General features: G+C 37.7%; 1 protein-coding gene across 1 annotated transcript; it reads left to right on the forward strand.

The window, feature by feature from the left end:
• Window positions 1-624: 624 nt before the first annotated feature.
• Window positions 625-21845, forward strand: GNAT2 (G protein subunit alpha transducin 2). Its single transcript, XM_032217619.1, has 8 exons — window positions 625-891; window positions 10143-10185; window positions 11349-11490; window positions 13550-13707; window positions 16656-16784; window positions 17443-17572; window positions 18677-18830; window positions 20278-21845. Exons 1-8 carry the CDS (start codon window positions 774-776, stop codon window positions 20466-20468), a joined length of 1065 nt encoding a protein of 354 aa, XP_032073510.1. The 5' UTR covers window positions 625-773; the 3' UTR covers window positions 20469-21845.
• Window positions 21846-22049: the final 204 nt, after the last annotated feature.

The raw sequence follows: 22049 nt of genomic DNA on the forward strand, positions 1-22049 counted from the left end.
GAGGAAGAATACAAACGATCCAAGAATAGACCGTGTGAGCCAAGAACCCACCAAGGTCACTGCTGCAGGTGTACGACAAAGAAATGAACTGTTCTCAAAACAAAAGACTGATACGTAATTGGACAGCATGACCTCTATGGGAGAGAGAAAGGGAAATCTAATATTTAACTATGTAGCATTGAGCGGGAAAACGTCAGAGCCGGTGTACTACCAACCATCTGACTAGTTAACCCCAAAAAAGTAGGCACTCTCAGGCATTTTGAAATCCCAGAAGTAATTCTTCATTGCCAAAGTGATGTATCCAATAAAGTTTTATGGTTGAGAGGTAGCCCCTGGTTTGCATGAAGAGGAAGGGGGCTGCTACAAAATTCTTACATTATGTAACCCTCTATTCCATACTACAGAACTCCTCCATGTCAGTCTAAGTTCTTCTTTTCCCCCGCATTAATCTTGGACATCTTGGCTTTTTATAATTGGATTTTGCAGGACATGTGATGAGATAAAAAGTCCTCAGATCTATTGTAACAAAACTGGGTTACCCTTGAAGTGGGAGGGAGAAGGAGAGAAAAAGTGCAGTGCAAGACAAATGCTTTGACTTGATGCTATCTTCTTAACAGTCCTGGACCAATAATCTGTCAGCCTACCGCTTCTATTCACGGCACATCTAAGAAGAACCTTGTTTATTACTGTGGAGTAGTGGTGACCAAGAATCTGAAGACCTGGAAAAAACAGAGGAATTGGAGGGGCCAAACGAGCTAGAAGAAGAAAGTGATATGGGTAGTGGAGCAAGTGCTGAAGATAAGGAACTTGCTAAGAGATCAAAGGAGTTGGAAAAGAAGCTTCAAGAAGATGGAGATAAAGAGGCGAAGACTGTTAAGCTACTTCTGTTAGGTAAGTGTAATGTAACAGGCCATTTACCTCATATTTTTTGTGTGTGGATACTAGTATCCTCACCTTGGATGGGATCAACAAGAGAAAACTAGTATAGAATTACTCTTCCTGCACATTTTCTAAATGCTGTCCATAAATTGTTCTGCAGTAACGTACCAGTTGCTCAGTATCAACAATAGCAGATCAGATGGGAAAATATTTAATTGTCATTAGATGACCACAGTAGAACTATGGTTTGGGTTGATTCTGGTATAAACAAGAAATTCAAACATTTAGAAACTTTGATTTTCTGTTTCCTGAGGCAAATTTGTATCAATGGCAGAAGATAGAACAGTGGGACAAATAACTGCAGTCCATTGGTTATAATGAGAGGTCACCCAGATCTTTTCATACAGTTCAGTGGCACCATGGCTGTTAGAAAAGATTAAGTATTTCCAAGAAGGATAATGGAGTGCTACAAAGTAAGGAAAGATATAGTTTATGTTTCAGAATCAGTAAAATTCTCCCTTGTGCTGAAATATTTTCCATGATTAAAAATAATAGTAAAAGGAAGGAAGGAAGGAAAGACTTCACCTGAAGTAGTTTCCTATACAATTGACTCTTCTCAAATGTGTGATGAAGTTGCTATGTAACCATTGTTAAACTTAATTTTTGCCCTATGAAGGAGGCACTGGAAAACCACTTCCAAAAAAACTTGCCAAGAAAACTGCAGGACCTGCAGTCGTTAAAATTTACTAAAAGACACACAGACACACACAACCTGCCTCCCCTAATTTTACCAGCAATCCACAAGCACAGGGCATTGAAAATGCATTGACATGAAATATAATAATAAATGATTTATTATAAATTATAAATGATTTATTAAATTTATAGGCTGCCCAACTGCTAGCAACTCTGGGTGATTTACTATTGTTGAAAATATTTAAGATAAAAAATATTTTTTAAAAAAACAGAAAAAGCAGGACAAGACAGAAAAACAACAAAGACAAAGAAAACAAGGCCAGAGAGGAATGGAAAGCAAGAAAGCAGCATCAGATCCTCACCAAATGCCTGAGGAAAAACCCAGGTCCTTAGCACTCTTGAAAATACCAGTAGGGTGAGTCCCATTTGAATTTTGAGGAATATTATTCCAGAAGTCAGGTGCTGCTACAGAGAAGGCATGCTTCTGAGTTCAGACAAATGGCTTTATTTAATTGATGAAATTCAGAATGCACCCATCCTGCTAAATCAAACTGGCCAGATAGATACTATGGGAGGCAAAGAGACCCCTAGGTAACCAGGTAACCTATGCCAAAGCGGGCTTTTATAGGTGACAGCCTGCACCTTGAATTGCACATGGAAGTAAACTGGTAACTTGTGCAGTGAAGCAGAGGTGTTCCATAGGCATACCGAGATATGTCTGTCACTGCCTATATCACTGGATTCTGGATCAGCTGAAGCTCATAGATGGGCTAGACTAGAGCATGTTGCAGTAATCAAGCTATGAAGTGACCCGAGCATAAGTGACTGTCTGAAAGGCCCACTGATCTTGGAAAAGAAACAACTGGCACACCAGATGAAGTTGGACAAAAGCCTTTCTGGCCATAGCTGTCACTTGCTCACTGAGCAGGAGTTATGAGTCCAGGAAGACTCCAAAAGTGTGTCAAACTCCAAGGTCAAAGTTGGAATATCTCCAGATCTGGGTGGTCCAAACATGCACACTACCTTGGTCTGGGAATGATTGGGTTGGAGATGGTTTCTTCTGATCCAGATCTGCATAGCCTTCAGGTAGTGGAACAAAGCCACGACAGCTTCGTTAGCTGGACCAGATGTGAAAGATCTAACTGGATGTCATCAGCATACTAATGATAATTGATCCCTAAATCAATGGATGACTCACCCAGAAGTTTCATATAAATGTTGAAAAGGAGGGGAGAGAAGCATGAAGCACCCAACGAATGAAAGACTTAGGGGACGGTTTTTGCCTGTCCACCAAGTACAACCAGCCCAGGAGAAAGGAAGAGAATCACTGTAAAACAGTGCCCTAACTATAGAACCAGCTTAAAAGGATACTCTGTTTAATGGTATTGAAAACCATCGAGAGATCAAGGAGCACAAAGATAGATGCACCACATCCCAGTTCTGCCACTGTTCATCAACAAAGCTGTCTCGGTACTAAATCCAAATCTGGAACCTGATTGAAATGTTATCTGTTTCATCAGCAGCAGCAGGGTGACTATCTTCTCAATAATCTTCACCACATTTTAAGATTTGGCTGCCCAGGTAACTAACTTTTAATTGTGTCTTCTTGGCTGTGCTCATCTCATTTGTCCTGTGAGCCATAACCAGCATACTATAACATCATTGGAAGTGCTATGGCCCTAACAGCAGACATACCCTCAAATATCACCCATCTCTACTAGTGCACAATAAAAGACATGTAAGTATAATCTTTATTGTCATCGTACTTAAATACAATGAAATTGGTTAACAAATGTTCACTCAACTTGACTGGAACATATGTCAGAGATGAAGTGAGAGAATAACAACTGCAGCTACAACTCTGATTGCAAGCTATTCTGGACAGTTTACAACATGTTGGATTTTACTTCCTGTATTATCAGTGCTCTAATTATATCTGCTGAGAAATGGATATGGTAGCCAGGAGTAACCAGAAGAAGAAGCACCAGAATCAATTATCCTCTATCATCCTGAATGGTTATAATACATACTGTCTTTGGACTATCCTTTCCACCTGATGGCTGCTTCAACCAATGTGCAAGATTTTGCTGGTCAGCAACCCTGGATTATAATGCTGCTGAGAATGGAAAGGACGCCTAGATGATACCTAAACAGGTGCTTAAAGCTGAAGAATGCTTGGTGCTCTTCGCTCTGCTGACTTGTGCCTTGCAATAGCTGAAGACAGTTTCAAATTCTCCTCTACCACACTACCCAGGTGTGCTTGCTTCAGTGGAGGAGGTGTGTGGGAAGCGCCACTCTCATTGTGTGCTATAGACTCAAATTCCAGTAAGGATAGCTTCCTTACTCTATATTACTCCTAAACCTTGGGAAAATCAGGGGACACACATCAGCATACACAGAGAGAGAGCTAACTGGAAGAATTGGCTTCCACAATAACGGAGCTAGAAACAGAAATATACTTGAATATTTTTTTAAAAAAAGATTTGATTTTAAAGTACCAGGTAGTCCTCACTTAGCAACCATAATTGGGACCAGCAACTTGGTCACTAAGAGCCACTGTCCTAAGTGGAAAATCACATGACCACAAAGGGTTTATAATCTCACTTCCCCTTTGGTGGCTAAGCTGCAGATGCTAAGCAAAAAAAAAAGCCTTTTGTATTCATTCTGCTTGTCACAAGACAAGACAGTTGTGATTTACACAAATGGCAATCATGTGATTATGGAACACTGTAAATGTGAAGATTGATCACAAAAGTTTATTTTTAGCACCATTGTAACTTCAAACGGTCAATTGGGGCATCTTTTGGAAACCTGACACATTGCACCAGGAAGTTAATAACAAGTTAGTGCAATGGAATGGATGGAAGAGTGGTATTCCCTTCCCTTTTTTTATCTAAGACAACTTACCATCCACCCAACTATACTGAATCAAAACTTTTAGTAAAAGTAATAATAAACTAAAATGAGATTGGGGCTGCAGAGCAAGATACTATTACATATAATTAGTTACCACTACTGCAACAGAAGCAATCAGTACAGGACTGATTCCGATTTCTTCCTCTGTAGTTTGGTCTCCACTCATGGCCAGTTAGATCTAGGATTGTTCTATCTGTCCAATGGGATCTTTCACTCCTAAATTCAGATCATGTCTTTCCCTAACAAGTATAGGTCAGCTATACTTGTTGACCAGTTCAAAGTTACGACAGACCTTGAGGCTATTTAGGACCTGGATTCAAAATGCCAATGGTTGGGCTCCCATCCATGGACACCTGACCAAACTTTGGGTGCTCAGCAACCAGGGCATGTTACAGTTTTTTGCACCATCCCACAGTCATGTGACTGCATTTAAGAACGGTGTTGCTGAAAACCAGCATTTACTTCTGATTTAGGCAAAGCCATTGGTTCATTTAACGACCGCAGCACTTCATTTAACAACAATGGCAGCTACTTTATAATTGTTATGGCAGCTTAACCATCACCAAGGGGGGAATCATGCCAGTCACATGACTAACTGGTTTTACAACCATCACAACTTATGACCGTGATGGGAAGGCTCCATTACATTGATAAGTCGAGTGCTGCCTATATAAGTCAGTAGCAACAAGTCTCTCTTATTTACTGACCCAGGGACAGGAGAATTCAAAAATAACTCCCCAGTTAAAAGAGAAGAGACAACTCTGAATGATAACTAAACCACAATGAAATGCAAACAATTATTTTCACCAAAGTAATTGAATTTTTATCTATGTCTGGAACAAAACATCTGGGATACAGAGGATTCTGTTTTCTTTTGTTCATAAACCATTTAGGCTTATTATTTTTTGTGCATGTCTTATTCTTTTTTGCATTCCCTTTAATCCATTAATTGATGAGTTAAAACACAAAAGTTCATGATAATGTGCCATTACCATTTCTCTGGGAAAATATAAAAAAGTGGATTCAAATGCTTAGAGTACTGTTATTCATTATGGTTGGTGATAGTTCAAATTAGTAGTGGCAACTTTAGGATTTTTCTGAATGTTATGAAATCTGGACCCAACCCCAACTTTCATTTTTTAAATATGATGCCAGAGACTACTTTCTTATCTCAAGCCACATTTTTCTGCTTCCAAATTGACTTCTTTATGGAAACGGAGTATTAGCTTTAATATGCAGTATACTTTGATACACATATTTCTGAGTACTTGATTGCCACATATATGAATCCAGTCAGATGTTATGCAGTTGCAGCTCATAATCAAGAGGTCAGGTTTCATAAATGCATCTAGAAAGCGAATTTGTTAAAAGAAAACTGCCAGTAAATTAATTTATTTAAAATGTAGGTACAAAAGATATTTAAGACATGGAAACTGTTGGCTAAGATGTGTCTTCCAATCAGTTGTGTGAGTTTTTAGTGGTTTAACATCCACATTAGCAGCAACTGAGAAACAAATGTGAGCAGCAAGAGATATCTTTTTTATGATTAGATCAAGGAAAGGGTTACTTCGTAAGAGGGAAGGGAGTCTTGCCCAACCTAATATTTTCTTTATGCATTGAACTGTACTCCTCATTGTCTCTAGTCACCTTGTTCAGCAGCTGGTTGCAATTTAATTTCTAATTCAACATACCTGGAGGGCACCGGTTTGAGGAAGGCTATAGTACTAGCCAGGAATGGATGAACAGAGATGTCGCCATGACTGGGGTAAAAATCTGTGCTCTGCTTAATTTCTGGAAATTTGGAGGTCACAATGAAGGCAGGTCTGGCCTACTCTGTTGCTATTGTTGTGTTTAGCTCAGCCCACCCTAAAATTTGAATTGGAAACCACAGTAATGATGAGGTGGGGATTGGATGAGGTGTCCTCCTGTATGTAGAATGAAAAATATTACATTTTGGCTTCTGCTGCATGGCTTCGTGAGATAACATTGCTGCAGGAACAAGTGTACTACAGTTCATGCAATAGAAGTCACATAGATCGGCACTGCCGCTTGTGGAGGCAAGCAGAAGTAATCGGTTCTTATGTGCCTCCTGGCAACACGGATTCATCACAGTAACAGCAGGGAAACTGGCATTACAGTGCTTAAGCTCTAATTCTAAGCAGTTTCCTGGTTTGAACTAAACAAGCAGCTTAATGTGATGAGATCAAGAAATGGTACAATGGTTGCTTAAATTAGCGAAGAGCAACAGAAGAAACTTTTTGTTAAGAAAAGGAATGTGTTTTCAGGAAGACACATTCTAAGATGGTGCTTCTGAAAAGCAAATATCTAATGATTTGGAGTAAAAATATGAGCCAGCGCTTGCGAAAATAGCTTAATGAATTAGTCTTGCAGCGAGGAGTCACTGTATTTTAAGTAAATACATTTCTGAATATCTAGCTGTGTGCATATGATTAAATTCTAGTAACTTGATAAAATGTTTAATAATCCAACCCAAAACAACGTTCTCTCAGTTTAGGACTATTAGTCCTCACTAAAACTGGAACTGTAGTTGTAGGTATAGTCAAAGACAGAGAGAAAAACATTTACAGTGCAATCCTATATACTGTATGTCAATGTGGAAATAAAATTCATTTAAGTTTGGTATTATTTATACAAACCAAGTGTGTATCAGGTTGAAGCCTAAAAATCTTATTTATTCTTGTATGTCTTGGTCACCAAAAGACAAATATTTCCATATAATGAAAAAATTAGTATAGAAAACTCTATCATCACTGGGTAGCCTTCTAGATTATTTTTCTGGAGATAGATATATGCAAATGTTTCATCTAGCCAACTACATTTCATATTTCATAGAAAAAATTTTTTTTACATTGCAGTAAAGATTCTTGCTTGCAAGCTATGTGAATAATTCATTGTTACAAATGAAGGTAGCACTAGAAATCATTTGAAAAGCTGTGGAAAACACTATCAGATTTGATCTATATATTATCAAGCTACCTGAGCACTTCAGGTACATGATTTTATAAAAGACTTTTGGATGTTTATATTCCAATCATATTCATGCTAGCTTCCACACAAACCAGTCCCAATATAAGAAGGCTGAACTGGCCTGAATTCCCTCTTAATTCCAGCTTATGCCCACATCTGGGAAGACTGAAAAAGCACTTCCAAATTTTACCACAAAGAGTTACAGAGGAAAAGCAATGAGGTTGCATAAGGAAGCTGCTCATAGTGAGCTGTCCCACATCTGATTTGATTTCCATGGTAATTTCCTCCTTAATAATTACTGTGACTGTGGTTTTTTTTTTTTCTAAAGGACTATGTGTCACAGTAACTCCCACAACCATTTTGATTTTCCTTTCTGGTATTTCATACTGTTAAAGTATAATCCTTCATCTTTTGTAAGCACATTTTAAAATATTCCATTCCAGAAGACCCCTTCTAAAAATGTTTTTCAAACTTAACAACTTTAAGATGTCTGGACTACAATTCCCAAAATGCCCCACCCAGTGCTGATGAGGAATTCTAGGAGTTATAGTTCACACATCTTACAGTTGTTTACAATAAGGCAGTTGTAACCGACCTCTGTAAGAAGATTCATCACCTTATTCCTAGAGATTTCAGGGCAGCTTATCTTTCCTCATGTTTACCATCCAATCCTCTGGACATAACCATATGCTAGCATCATCATAGTTGTTGGAAAAGGTGCCCAAAGGCACAATGCTGCCATAGCCTCATTTCAAGTCTTGGTCACAGGCTTATTGTACAGTGAAGTTCTCATTTTGGGTATCTGGGAAGCTTTTGAGGGCTTCCATTGCTTTGTTTGCTATTTTCTACAGTTGGCCTTTTTATACTTTGGGATTTTTGGCAAAACAAGGAATAAATGGCCAGAAATAAATGTGGAATAATAATGGAGGACCTGTGTGTGTTACTAGCCATTCTCTTCTGTGAAGAAAGATAATAAATCAGGGGAAACCTTTGCAGGCATAATAAGATGCTTGGTTCTTGCTCATCTTGGAAAAGAGCAACTGAATGCTGACTGGCAGACACTTCTCTGTGCTCAAGCATTGGGCCATGAATGCTCTCTGCTATCTCTAGGCTTGTAAACATACAGGTATGACTTGGCTCATAAGCTTCCATAAGGTCATCACAAATTTACAGAGAACACATCAGCCATGCTTGGGTGGATCTGGGGGTCCTCCCAGAGAAAAACATTTCTACAGTGCCTTCACTGTATCTTTAGCATGCACTACTAGCTTCAGCATTGACATAACTCTGGATGGCATAGAAATAACTAATGCATATTTAATATCTATCTATTATTTGTTCAGACTGGGCCTTGCCTAACAAAGAGCAGCTTTAAAAATATTTGGCCCAAGAAAGAGAGGCATGTATGGGAATGGGAAAATGAAGGCTGCTCTTTCCATAGCCTCGGGAATTAAAGGAGCCTGCCCTTTAATTCCTTTTATTTACCATTTAGACCAGCAAGGTTTTTTAAGCTTGGGGGATACATCCTACTAAGTGATGGTTTGTTTTAACAAATTGCTGTACAAGAGCCATGGCAGAATTTACATTCAATCAAGAACAAACAAATCATATTATGGCCTAGTAGAATGTATTAAGCCAGGATCCACAGACTATATTAATACATATTATGGTTTAAGGTTAAACATGTTGCGTGAAACATTCTGGTTTATGTTAACAGTATATTGCAGAAGGTTAGCCAACTGTAGTTCATTTCATAGATATGATATATTTGAGCTGTCACTGTTTCACGTCATCTTTTTTTGTTGGGTCAAGCACTATAAAACTAATCCTTGACTTACAATCACAATGGAGACCAAAACCAGAATTGATTGCCAAGCATTCACATTTTGACATGTGAATGCTGTGACTGGTTGTGATTCACTTTTTATCTCCAGTGTCATTGTATATTTGAACAGTAGTTAAACAAATGGATGAAAGTCAAAGACTACCCATTGCTCTCTGGTAATAAGATTTAACATATAAGCATGAACATCAGAGAAGAACCTTCTGAGATCACCGATCATTGATCTTCCTTCGCACAAAAACATCTATGTTCCCCATGACATTGTCTTTATGGTAGTAGGCCAGTTATAATGGCTCATTTTTCATGTTGCACTAAGCTATCCTATGATTCAATTTTACTTTTGCTTTGGTGCAAGGCATGAATCTAGCCAGTCTTGCAAATCATGGTGTACGGTCTAGTTATAATGCCTGTTGTCTGTGGGTGGATGCTAGGAGTGTTGAAGCATATTTAGAACTTGAATGAGAGATCACAAGAAAATCTCCAAACTTCTGGGAAGATTGGGAAGTTGAAAAGTATTCTTGAAAAAGCAAAGCCATTATAATATAGTTGCAAATGAGACTACCTGAATGAGACCACTCAGTCAGATTTATCAAGACTTGTGAATGAACAAGGACATTATGGTTGATTAGCAAACCAAACAACCAACCATGCCCTAATAGAATGACTGATCTATAGGAACAAATTCATCAATATAGTACTTGAATATATTTCCAGTGGTGATCTCACAATAACTATAGTAGAAAAGCAATACATAGTTAACTCAGAGTATCCTCTGTTTGTCTGCAAAGCCATTCTGACCTTAAGCTGTTTTTCATTCCAGGTGCTGGCGAGTCAGGGAAGAGTACAATTGTCAAACAGATGAAGTGAGTATCCCCTTCATGATCAGCGATCAGGAGCTCAAAAGTTAGCTGTATCATTCTTAATTCGATGTTGTTCCACATTGGTTCACATTTATAGATACTTTTCAGGTTGTTGGCAGCAGGACTGGGCTGAGGCAGATAACTTAAACTGATTATGGAAGGCTTAGGACACATAAAAATAGCATGTGGTTAAACCAACTGAGGACAGCAAGTGGCAACTGCTTGCTTCATAAATTGATTCTGAGCAGGATCAAGAGGAAATACCTTTTCATATAACAGCGCAACCATTGAGCCATCAATAATTGCTTGCCTGCATATATGCTTTAAAAAAACTCCATGTTTGGATGTCCTTTTTTAGGCTAGTTGATGGAAATGAACATTTAAGGTCATGTGCATTTGGGCAGCTCTTCCTTTAGCATGGTTTTTACTTGGTCTTTTTAAATGAATGTTGTAGGAACTAAATTAAGTTTAAGACTAGAGTGATTCTAGGCAAGTGCAAGCTGCGCTGAAGAGGGAGTGCAGTGCACAATTATCCACAGCAAGCATTAATTATTGCTACAAGACTCATCAACTGAGTATCAAAATTATGGTGGTGCAGCACTTGGCATTTAAATTCCAAAAAGTGCTTCAGAATGCATAGGGGCAAGAACATGGCCTTATCAATAACACTTTCTTGGGGGAAAGTGGTTCTGCTCTTACCTGTTACAGACAAGTAGTATGTTCCCATTCATGCAAGAACTCAGAAGTTCTGCTGAACCTTCTACAGCAGAAAACTGATGTGCCAAGCTGATGTTTGGATTACCCAAACTAACAGTGGTACTCATAGCTTGGAACAAAGTTAAGTATTCAAATTCCCTGCTAGGTGAATTGCTATAAAAAGCAGAAGTGGGGAGAAAAGAGAGAGAGAGGAGTTGATAATGGAAGCTATTATGTTGAGAATGTTAAGGAGGAATAGTTGAGATCAGACACAATAGGCTCCATCAGATGTTAACATTTCACTTAGTGAATGAGTAACAATACTCAGAATTGTCCTTGTTGAAATGCACAGACTCCTTGGCAGGTAGAGAGTAAAATCAAAGAACAAACTAGTACTAAAGCCTTGGAATAAAATCTATGGTAGCATTTCATATTCAGGACCTGGATTTTTCTATCTCTTTGTGCTACAGAATTATCCATCAAGATGGCTACACAGAAGAAGAATGTCTGGAGTTCAAAGCAATCATATATAGCAACATACTTCAATCCATCTTATCAATCATCAGGGCCATGTCTACTCTAGGCATAGATTTTGCTGATTCAGGCCGAGCGGTGAGTGTTACCCATAGCACACTGTACTTGTAACATGTGTTCTCCAGAAAGCAATGACAATGGCTACAAATCAGAATGCAATACAAGAAGGCTGGTTGGAGGTGTCAAAAAAGTGAAAATTATGGCATAATTGAAGTCTTTATTTTTTTAATATTGCCTCCTACTGCACATACCTAGCACAGAGCAATTATTTTTTCCTTTTACATAGGAAAAATGTTTTCAATTTGATCAGGCTGAGGTTGATGTGTGGGTGTTTGCATATAGCTGAGATAAGGAGACCGATTTAAACATTTTAAAATTTGAGTCCAAGAGTGATTACAGGATGTTTAAATGATAGTCCAGAATGCACATCATGCTGTTTCACTAAAATTTATTCCATGGTTTATACATATTTTCTGTATAGGTTAAAAATAATAGAAAACCAAAGAATGTACCTTTATTTTTTTTTAAAAAAAAACTAACATTGGAGGACATTCTAAAACAGGGATGTCAAACTTGTGTTGTCATGGCATTGTCATGTGACATATCACAACTTTTTTCCCTTTCACTAAACCGGGCATGGGCTTGGCCAGCATGTGACTCATCCGGCCCATGGGACACGAGTTTGACAGCCCTGTTCTGGAAGCTTAAAAGATGTATTGTGTTCAGATGCAATATATAAGGATAGAATACACAGAGAGAGAGAGCCAGCCAGCCAGCCAGTGTTCCAGAACAAGGGTATCAAGTGTGCAAATAGTGATAACATGCATCAAATACAGGTGGTTTGTGGAAAACAACCACACTCAAAACTGCATTTTGGTACCAATACAACCAGTACTCAAAAGTTTATGCCACACAAAATCTCTTAGCCTGGAACATACCATAAGCAAAATGAACACTGCATTTTAATATAGTGTAGTATGAACTGTGTAGACTAATATGAACTTAGACAGTGTGGTTTGCTCATGGTTCAGTGTTCCAAACAACTCAATACATTTGATGGACTGTTTAAACCATGATTCAGTAACCATAGGTAAGTGTGTTGTACAAACACAGCTGGTCACTCTTTTGGCTACACAAACTAAATAGGTGTGCATAGCGCCACCTGGTGAAAAATGTTGGAGAGCATTATTTGTTTCCTATCCATCAATGTGCAAGAGCTGATTCATAGAACAATTATACAGCACTGATCGGAGTTATTCTCAAAGCAGTCTTACCTCTTACAATTCATAACAGAAGTAATGTGCTTTAAAAAAAGAAAAAAAGGGGGAAGATACGGCTGAAAATGTATAGGACATCAACTAATCAACCACATAGTACTGAAAAAAATGCCACTTTGGAAGAAACACTACCCAGTTGTGCCAGAATAGCAATACACAATAGCACTTCATTAGGGGAAATACTTTTGGTGGACAAGCCAGGACCAACCAAAGTTCTCCCATGATGAAAAAAGCTCATATATCATCATTTGGAGCTGGATGTATTACTTTCTTCTATTTTTTTTTTCTGCCAATACAAATAGTAATAGCACTTAGACTTATTGTATATACCACCCCATTGTGCTTTACAGCATTCTCTGGGTGATTCAAAATGTCAACAACAATCTGGGTCCTCATTTTACCAACCTTGCAAGGATGGAAGGTTGAGTCAACCTTGAGTCCCACCCGGATCAAATTCCAGGTAGTGGGTAGAGTTAACAGCCTGCAATAGTGCATTTTAATCGCTGCACCACTGGGCTCACTGTTCTTCCTTCTATCTACTTCTTTGCATTGGTGTTTTCTAGTTTGATGCATTCAGTCACCTAGTATTCAGCCCTAGAAAAACCTGATACAAATACTGTAGCAAAGCACCATAATTTGAGAATACAATAGAATAACAGAGTTGGAAGGGACCTTAGAGGTCTTCTAGTCCAAACCAATCCAATTATGCAATGGTCATGTAAAGCCTGTCTTTGCAAGCTAGAACTTCACAAGTGAAAACCATGGACTATGGTGCCCTCATAACAACATGAAGATGAATATTGAGCCTTGAATTCCATATCCAGCCCCCAAGGAAAGCTTATGGACTGTGTTTTCAATAGGATGAGCAACGGCAGCTGTACAGTTTGGCCGATTCGATTGAAGAGGGTACCATGCCCCCAGAATTGACGACTTGTATAAAGAAACTATGGGCTGATGGAGGAGTTCAAGCCTGCTTTGACCGAGCAGCTGAATATCAGCTCAATGATTCTGCTTCATAGTAAGTCTGAGCCGACTATTGCATCTGTGAAAGATTACCTTATTGGGAAGGCAATTAAGCCCCCTCAAAGGATTGTGATCATCAGATTGCACAAATAACATATCAGCATATGGTATTGGTGCAATCACATTCTCACAACCCTTTTGTTATAATGAGATTGCAACTCAATAATATGCAACTTGATAAAAGGAATTTCTCCTTGCATAGATTGTTGTCTGTGCATGCTCCAAAAATGATTTGGAGAAGTGGCTCAGAACATGTGGAAAATTAGATCAGTGTCTCTTTAAAGCAGACATATGTATATGTATTTCTTAAATCCTGCCAAGAATACTGAAAAACTTGTCCAGGCAGTAGCCAGGAGTCCATAGTGACTCAAAGACATTCCCCCCCACCCACACACAAAAAGAACCTTTTCAGTCTAACCTGATTTAGAGACAGAACTCTGTTGAATTTGGTTGACAGCATTTTTTATGCTGTCAGTCCCCATATCCTCCTGAACCATCTTCCATAAGTTTGGCAGGAGAAGAGTTGGGGGCAGAAACAATATACTGTGGTAAAGCAATTCCACTCCTATTTATAGGGATGGTCCTAGAGTGTGTCTCAGTTCCTGGACAGCTTTTTTGTAGCATAATAGCAAGATTTACTCTAATCCCAATTAGCAAGTTTTGCTGATCATGTTAATGCTCTACTATTATGCCTGAGTCAAGAGATGTGGTATTTGTTCTGGAAAAATGGATGCTATGGATGAGGATCAAGAGGATTGAACCCTGAAGAATTAGGGAGTCTTATCACTTGTGATTATAGCTGTATAGTTTTTGAGTTTCCTGGAGTCATTATTGCCATGGGATCCACACGTGATTGCTTGTGGATCCCAAGCAAAAAACATCTGTTAGCAGATTGATTGATATACCAACTTTTCCCTGCTCTATATACCCAGTCCTTCTGTGAATGTTGTGTTTAGCTTTTATTTATTTTCCTTTACTCTGTCATGTTTTTAAATGAATGTCCTATTTTATTCTGTTTAATCTATTGTGTATGCTATAGTTTACTAATTGTTTTCAATTTATAATACTGTAGAAAGTAAAATATAAATAGTAGTAACTACACACTCCCTGATAAGATGGATAAGGTTGATCATATTTATTCCGACATCCTCTATCCTCATTAGTCAACTTATTATAGTCCTAAACTGCTTTTGCACTAGTGGCAGATTTTGTACTTTTGAAAGCGTGTTATGTGTGCTTTCAGGAAAAGGCCTTCGCAATGAGTACAGAGAGAATCTACTACTGGTTCCAGCAGGATCCCCAACACTGATCAGAACTTGCATGGCTTTCTAAATCCTCTTCTGAAGATCTGTATTTTGATTTCTCAGGGAATAGTTGATTAAGATAAAGGAGAAAATGTTTTCTTAGATTTACTTTCAGTTTTCAATTATTGGAGTGTCATTATTTTGAAGTCAGTTACCTAACTAATAATTTGCAAGGTAGGAGAGAATTCAGGGAGGAGACAACCAGTTAATAGTATCTTGAATGAAGTTAGTGAACATTTTGAATAAATTATCCCATAGCCCAAGGACTCCTTATTACTCATATCTGATTTAGAAGAAGGAAACATGTACTGTAAGGAAGCCTGCTACTTTTCCATGATATGATAATCTTCTTTAACAATCTCAGTTAACGGTGTCAGTGATTGCAACTCCTGACTACATCAGCCACTGAATTTCATTGTGCACTTGGTTTTGGGTATACATATCTGCAATATTACACTTACCTGATTGATCAAACATGATTCAAACTATTTACTTGCATAATTCTGTACTAATATTCAGTTCAATTTCAAAGGGGAATTTAGCATTTTGGGCGCAAATATTGCTACAATATATAAATATAATATGGGTTGTATACACCTCCAAATTCCTACTGGACTGGCTGACTAAAAGTTGAGTCTCTTTTTCCCAATTAACATTTTGCATCAGAAGTCTACTAAATCCTTTCAGGCTTCATTCCTAAGCTAATACCTTTCATATGTAATGGACTATAGTTCCTATATGACAACAAGCTTTATCATCTAATACATTTAGAAGGCACTGGATTGACAAGGGCTGCATTTACAAAATGTTGGTGCAACTATAAGGGTAAATAGAGTCAAATATATTAGATAAAACAATACATAGGAAAATAAATGATAAAAATAATCTGTTAGCATTAACAATAACTTGCCATTGCTATGCAATCCTAACAAAACCTCAAACAGCAGATGTTTGCCATTTCTGCCCTTGCTACATTAGCCAGGTGTTAACCAATGCTTATAGTACATTTTCTTTAATGGTATACAAAGGAAAGCAGAATATGTTGAGATTAAATAGTAGTAACTTCAGTTTACAGCTGAAAGGCTGAGCGCCAAAGAAGTGAAGCCTTTGAACTATGGTGCTGGAGAAGACTCCTGTGAGTCCCTTGGACTGCAAGGTGTTCAAAACAGTCAGTCCTACATGAGATCAACCCTGACTGCTCTTTAGAAGGCCAGATCCTGAAGATGAAACTCAAATACTTTGGTCACCTAATGAGAAAGAAGGTATCACTGGAGAAGAGTCTAATGCTGGGAAAGATTGAGGGCAAAAGAAGAAGGGGACGACAAAGAATGAAGTGGCTGGATGGAGTCACTGAAGTAGTTGGTGTGAGCTTTATTGTACTCCAGGGGATGGTAGAGGATAGGAAGGCCTGGAGGAACAGTTGTCCATGGGGTCACAATAGGTCGGACACGACTAACAACAATAAATTAAGTTTGATATTTCTGGAAGATATACGAGTTCAAAATCTTTCTCAGGCTATTAAAGCTTTAGGAAACTTTGCATAGTTCTATCAAATTAAAATACAGATGGCATATAACACATGCTATTATATAATCCTATGCCATGCTACGAAATTATATTGCATCTCATTCTTCTGTAGCTATCTTAATCAGCTGGATAGGATCACTGCTGCTGGCTATCTTCCCAATGAACAGGATGTATTGCGATCCCGAGTTAAGACCACAGGTATCATAGAGACAAAGTTTTCTGTCAAGGATCTTAATTTCAGGTGAGCAAAATCTCTCAATATTTTCCTTGCTCTAAAATGGTAACTTTTCTTTCTGTTTTCGCTAATCAACTTTCAGAATGTATAAATCCTATTTTAGTTCTATTTCACCTTTCCTCTTCTTGTATGCTCAGGGCATTTCAGCATCCACAAGTCTTTTTCCCAGACTTTTTATACCTAATGTGTAAAGCAGATCATTAGCAACAGGGCATGCTTAGGAATAACATTAATACCATGCCTCTTTGTGCCCCTAGAAAAAACTTAACTTTTCAAGGTGTTTCTATTTCTACTTTGATATGTATTGTTTCAGGGTTTTTTGTTAAATATTTGACTGAAAAATGGGAAGTACTTTTCTGAATTATAGATTTCCCCAAATTTGTGTCTTCTGGATGATTTCCAGTTCAGTCTCATAATCTCCAAGGTCCAGGAATTTTGGAGTTGAAAGCCAGCCTACACATGTGCAAATTGTGGGAGGCTGAATGCATGCAACTATCTTTGCCACATGCCACATGCATCTTTAATCAGTGTGATAGACTGCAAATGTGCATCGCTCTAAAGTTCTAAACATCTGTCCATTGAAACTACATTGCTTTGGGAAGGTTTTTCCCTGGTTTCAAATGTTCCGACATCGTTGTTACATGCATGTTTCTTCTTTCTCCAGAATGTTTGATGTAGGTGGGCAGAGATCAGAGCGTAAAAAGTGGATCCACTGCTTTGAAGGGGTGACCTGCATCATCTTCTGTGGCGCTCTTAGTGCCTATGACATGGTCTTGGTAGAAGACGATGATATGGTATGTTTGTTAGCTCATAATGTATGATAACAGTTGCAAACATGGTTCTGCTCTGAAATTCATCAGGCCCATAAAGACAAACTTAGTTCAGTCATCTTTTCTACTCCACGCTCATAAAGAATGCCAGTTTTATAATTACCTGATTACAACTAGAGAAGGGAAAATTAAAGGAAGTTTAAAGGTAGCCAGTGAAGTGGTTTTTTTTTTAAATTGTGCTGTTCTCATTCAAGATCAAGTAACAAAATAATCTGGAATAAGAATTCAATTCCTAGTTTTGCTTAAGGAGTTGCTGCAGGGATCAATTTTTGTCCAGTTTCAGAAAGTCTTTGTCATTTAAAAATATTGATGGACTAGATGATGATCTAGACTCTAAACCAAGTATTCCCTTTGTTATTTGGAACAAACATTGGAACAAACATTTGTGAATGTGCCTCACAGAGCCAATTTAAGCTGGCATGATCTCTTCATCTCAGTGTTTTCTAAACTTCTAAAAAGTTGCTTAGCCTTTGAGATTAGGATGGAGCATTTCCCTTCCTGCATTAGAATTAGGAGTGACAAAGCAACAGCTCTCAACAGCTCATTTTTATCTTCCAGCTAGCATTATAAAAACTGTGATAAGATGCACCAGGTTGCTAAGAAGATCTAAAACCAATTTTGTGATATCAATATTATTTTGTAATCCAAAACCAAAGTGCACTGGGGGTGGGGGGGATACAGCAAAGGGAAAGGCAGGGGCTACTCCCTTGAGATCCAACACACTTGTTTTGTCTGGATCCAACCCACTTCTTGCAAATTGTCTGAAATGTTGTTTTAATGTTAGCAATTATATATGATGCTGTTTATTTCTTGGTAGTTTTTTGCATTTTTCAATGTGAGATGTTAATATTCTAAACACAAACTACACAGCTCTTAGGAAACCATCTCTAGGAATTTGACTTTTAATGCAATCACTGCTTCCCATCACCGTCGATTGCATGCCATTTATTTTACATATTTATTGAAATGTTTATTTTTGCTTAACTTAACAGTCTATTTAATAAAATATTAGGTAGCCTCGGGTACCAGTTCATTTTAAACTTAACTTTTTAAAGTTCTTCTCTTTAGAACCGCATGCATGAATCTTTGCATCTCTTCAACAGTATATGTAATCACAAGTTCTTTGCTGCCACTTCTATAATTCTTTTCTTGAATAAGAAGGACCTCTTTGAGGAAAAAATCAAGAAAGTACATCTCAGCATTTGCTTCCCTGACTATGATGGTAAGTTAGAACATTTCCCTCATTTTCATGAAAGCCAAAATACTGTACTTTTCGGACTGTAAGATGCACTGGAGTATAAGATGCGCCAAAATTTTGAAGAGGTAAATAATTAAAAAAGTTTTTGCACTCTGTAGGCCTCCCAAATCCTCTGCATGCCTTTTTTGTGTGAAATGAGCAAAAAATAACCTGTTTTTCACACACAAAAAGGGTGCGCATATGCTTTTGGAGGCTTGCAGAGTGCTCCTGGGGAATGGGGGGGGGGCAAAAATGGCCCTTTTTGCTTGTTTTTTTCCTCCCCAGCCCCCAGGAGCACTTTACAGGCCTCCCAAAGCCTATGCATGTCCATTTTTGTGAAGGGGGCGGCGTTTCAGGAGGCCAAAAATACTGTATTCAGTGTATAAGACACACCCAGATTTTCACCGTCTTTTGGGAGAGAAAAAGGTGCATCTTATACTCTGAAAAATAAGGTAATTTGCTAAAAGAGCTAAATGAGAAAAAAGCTTTTCTCTTACCCCAGTGTACAGTTGACTGGGACAGTTTCCCAACTAAGTAACTTCCACACATGGAATGGATTAATTATCAATATTCCCAAACAGCATGTCCAGCAGTTTCGCTGGCTTGAAATTACAGCAGCTCAATACATTTGGTGAGGATCAGATTGAAGAAAACCTGTTAAGAACATAATTAATGCCCAGAGTTGTTGAATATGAGATGGGCGGCAAATAAATTTCGTAATAAGTAAATGATATTTTATACATTCATGAACAAAGTGCTAGGTTTGAATTTAATTTACTATTGAAACGCATCCATGCAATAAGAAATTCCCATACAGCTTATTTAATTGATTTAAAATTGTTCTATAATATAACACAATATAGAAGGTATTACACTTAAGAAATTTAAGCTTTAAAAGTGACTACACTTACATTCTAAAGGCTTGTCAAAGAGAACTACCCATTTCAATGTACATGTTTCATTACTTTCTATGCTGTATAACATTCATATGAAAGAACCTGGGAACATGAGCACTTTTATTGGGTTCTTTCTGCTTAAGAACTGATTAGAACAGTTGTTGGTCGACACACCAAAGTAATGTAACCCTAATATCACATTAACAAATCATATTCTGAGATGCAGATGGAAATGCATATACCTGGACTGAAAGATCTGTGGGATATTTCCATTGGTGCAAGAAATCTATTAGTGATTTTACCTGCCCCTTCAATAACTAATCAAAGGTTGGGAACAATATAGGCAAATTGTTATATTTACATGTTACGTTTCCTTCGGGAACTCAAGGCAACATACCACTTCTTTGTCATTTCCACCAGGAGAAAATGTTAGATCTAAGGCTCTTCTTGTAAATGAGTAACTTGGGATCCAAACAATAAGTGATACTTTTTAGCACTTGTTTAGTTTATATTTTCCTGTTTCTTTCTCCCAACAGGCCCCAATACATTTGAAGATGCAGGCAATTACATCAAGCTTCAGTTTCTTGATCTAAACATGAGAAAAGATGCAAAAGAAATTTATAGCCACATGACTTGTGCCACAGATACACAGAACGTCAAATTTGTATTTGATGCAGTAACAGATGTAATCATCAAAGAGAACCTAAAGGACTGTGGTCTCTTCTAAGATTACAGCTTTTTTAAAGAAAAGGTAATTATATTCAATTATCTGTTCCTAAAGTAGGAATTAGGCAGCAAGTATACTGTAGCATTTCCTTACCTATGCTTGTAACTATACTTACTTCTGAACATTAGTGCTTAAAGTCAAATGTGCATAATAACTAAATGCAAACAGTAGCCAAGTCAGCTGGGCTACATATGTAATAGGAAGTAGCAGTTAAATTGCAACAGGATGCTTGCATTAAAACTATGCAAGTACTCTGCTATTTCAGTTCTTTTGCTACAATAATTTGCAATAATTATTATATCACCATTGCCAAATTCTTTGCTTAGCAATTATTTCTAAAACAGGTTTGAAGATACTAATGCAACAGAAGAGGAATTTTAAGGAAATCACAGGTGATTTCGAAACAACCTCATGCATTACTATAAGCAAAATCAAAGTTGGTGCTCAGTACAGGACTTGGGAGTTTTTAAAAGTAAATAGTCTCTCTTGAATAAACTTATAGTGACTACATGGTCACATCCATGTGGGGTGGGGGGGGGAGAAAGCAGGATTGAAAAGAAGGAAGTGGTTGGCCCTTGTCTTATTTCAGGATGTGTTTTTTTTCCCAATATACCTGGGATTTCCTAGTAGCCACCCCAGCCAAGAATTAGCCATGTACAATTCTATTTAAGCTTTTTCAAGTGCTTACATGGTATTAAATGTATAAGGATGCAATTATTTCCAAAACATCTGCAGAATCTGTAGATATTGGCAGACTTCACATGCCATGACCACTGAACACAATTAGTAGGTTAGGGTTTAAGCTGAAAAACATTTGAAGGTATGCATGCAGGTATGTATATACGTATGTATATACATAAGGTATGCATGCATGCATGTATGTATATATGTATATACATAAGGCATGCATGCATATATGTATGTACATAAAACATATATCTACATCTTTGACATTCTTTTGACAACTTGTAGTTCAAATGTAATTTGATTTCATTATTTAAAATATCTCATCTTCATCTATCAGGAATGAGGGCTTCCAGTGAGCTTCACCATTCTGCTGAGCAGAGCCAACGGAGCCAGCAGTCATTCGGGAATCTATACTTCTCCATAGAAGATAAACAATTCTAACAAGATAACAGTTCCCACCCAAGACAAACAATTCTAACAAGAACACGCCATCAAAAAAGTTAAGAGTCTCCAATCTATGAAAGTGGAAAGTGTTACATACGGGCAACAATGAAGTCAAACTGGTTTACAAACAATGAATTTATGTCAAACACTGATTCTCTGCATTTAACTATTTATAAATAAGACATAATTCTTTCACAGGAAAAACACAATCAGTGTTTTGGGGTCTTATTTAACAGAACTGTTCATTTTAAAAACAATGGTGTGAATGTCCAAGTCTAAAAACTGTACATTGTATATAGAAATGAGGCATTTTCAAAATTTAAATCTTTTAAAAATAGATCAAACACACAATGTATTTGCAGTTGTCTGAAACAGGTGCAATTAGAACCCAGTGTCTTAAAAAAAAGTTTTCTAGTGTTTAATTCAGTGAACCTAGAATGGGTCTGTTCC

This window comes from Thamnophis elegans, chromosome 5 (assembly GCF_009769535.1).
Source record: "Thamnophis elegans isolate rThaEle1 chromosome 5, rThaEle1.pri, whole genome shotgun sequence".
NCBI lineage: Eukaryota > Metazoa > Chordata > Lepidosauria > Squamata > Colubridae > Thamnophis > Thamnophis elegans.

Bases quoted from the DNA above. Each gene is read 5' to 3' on its own strand.
- GNAT2 (XM_032217619.1), top strand. From the start codon at position 774: ATGGGTAGTGGAGCAAGTGCTGAAGATAAGGAACTTGCTAAGAGATCA. The intron at 11,491-13,549 runs GTGAGTGTTACC...TGTTTTCAATAG, and splicing joins TTGCTGATTCAGGCCGAGCG to GATGAGCAACGGCAGCTGTA. The intron at 16,785-17,442 runs GTGAGCAAAATC...TTCTTTCTCCAG, and splicing joins GTCAAGGATCTTAATTTCAG to AATGTTTGATGTAGGTGGGC.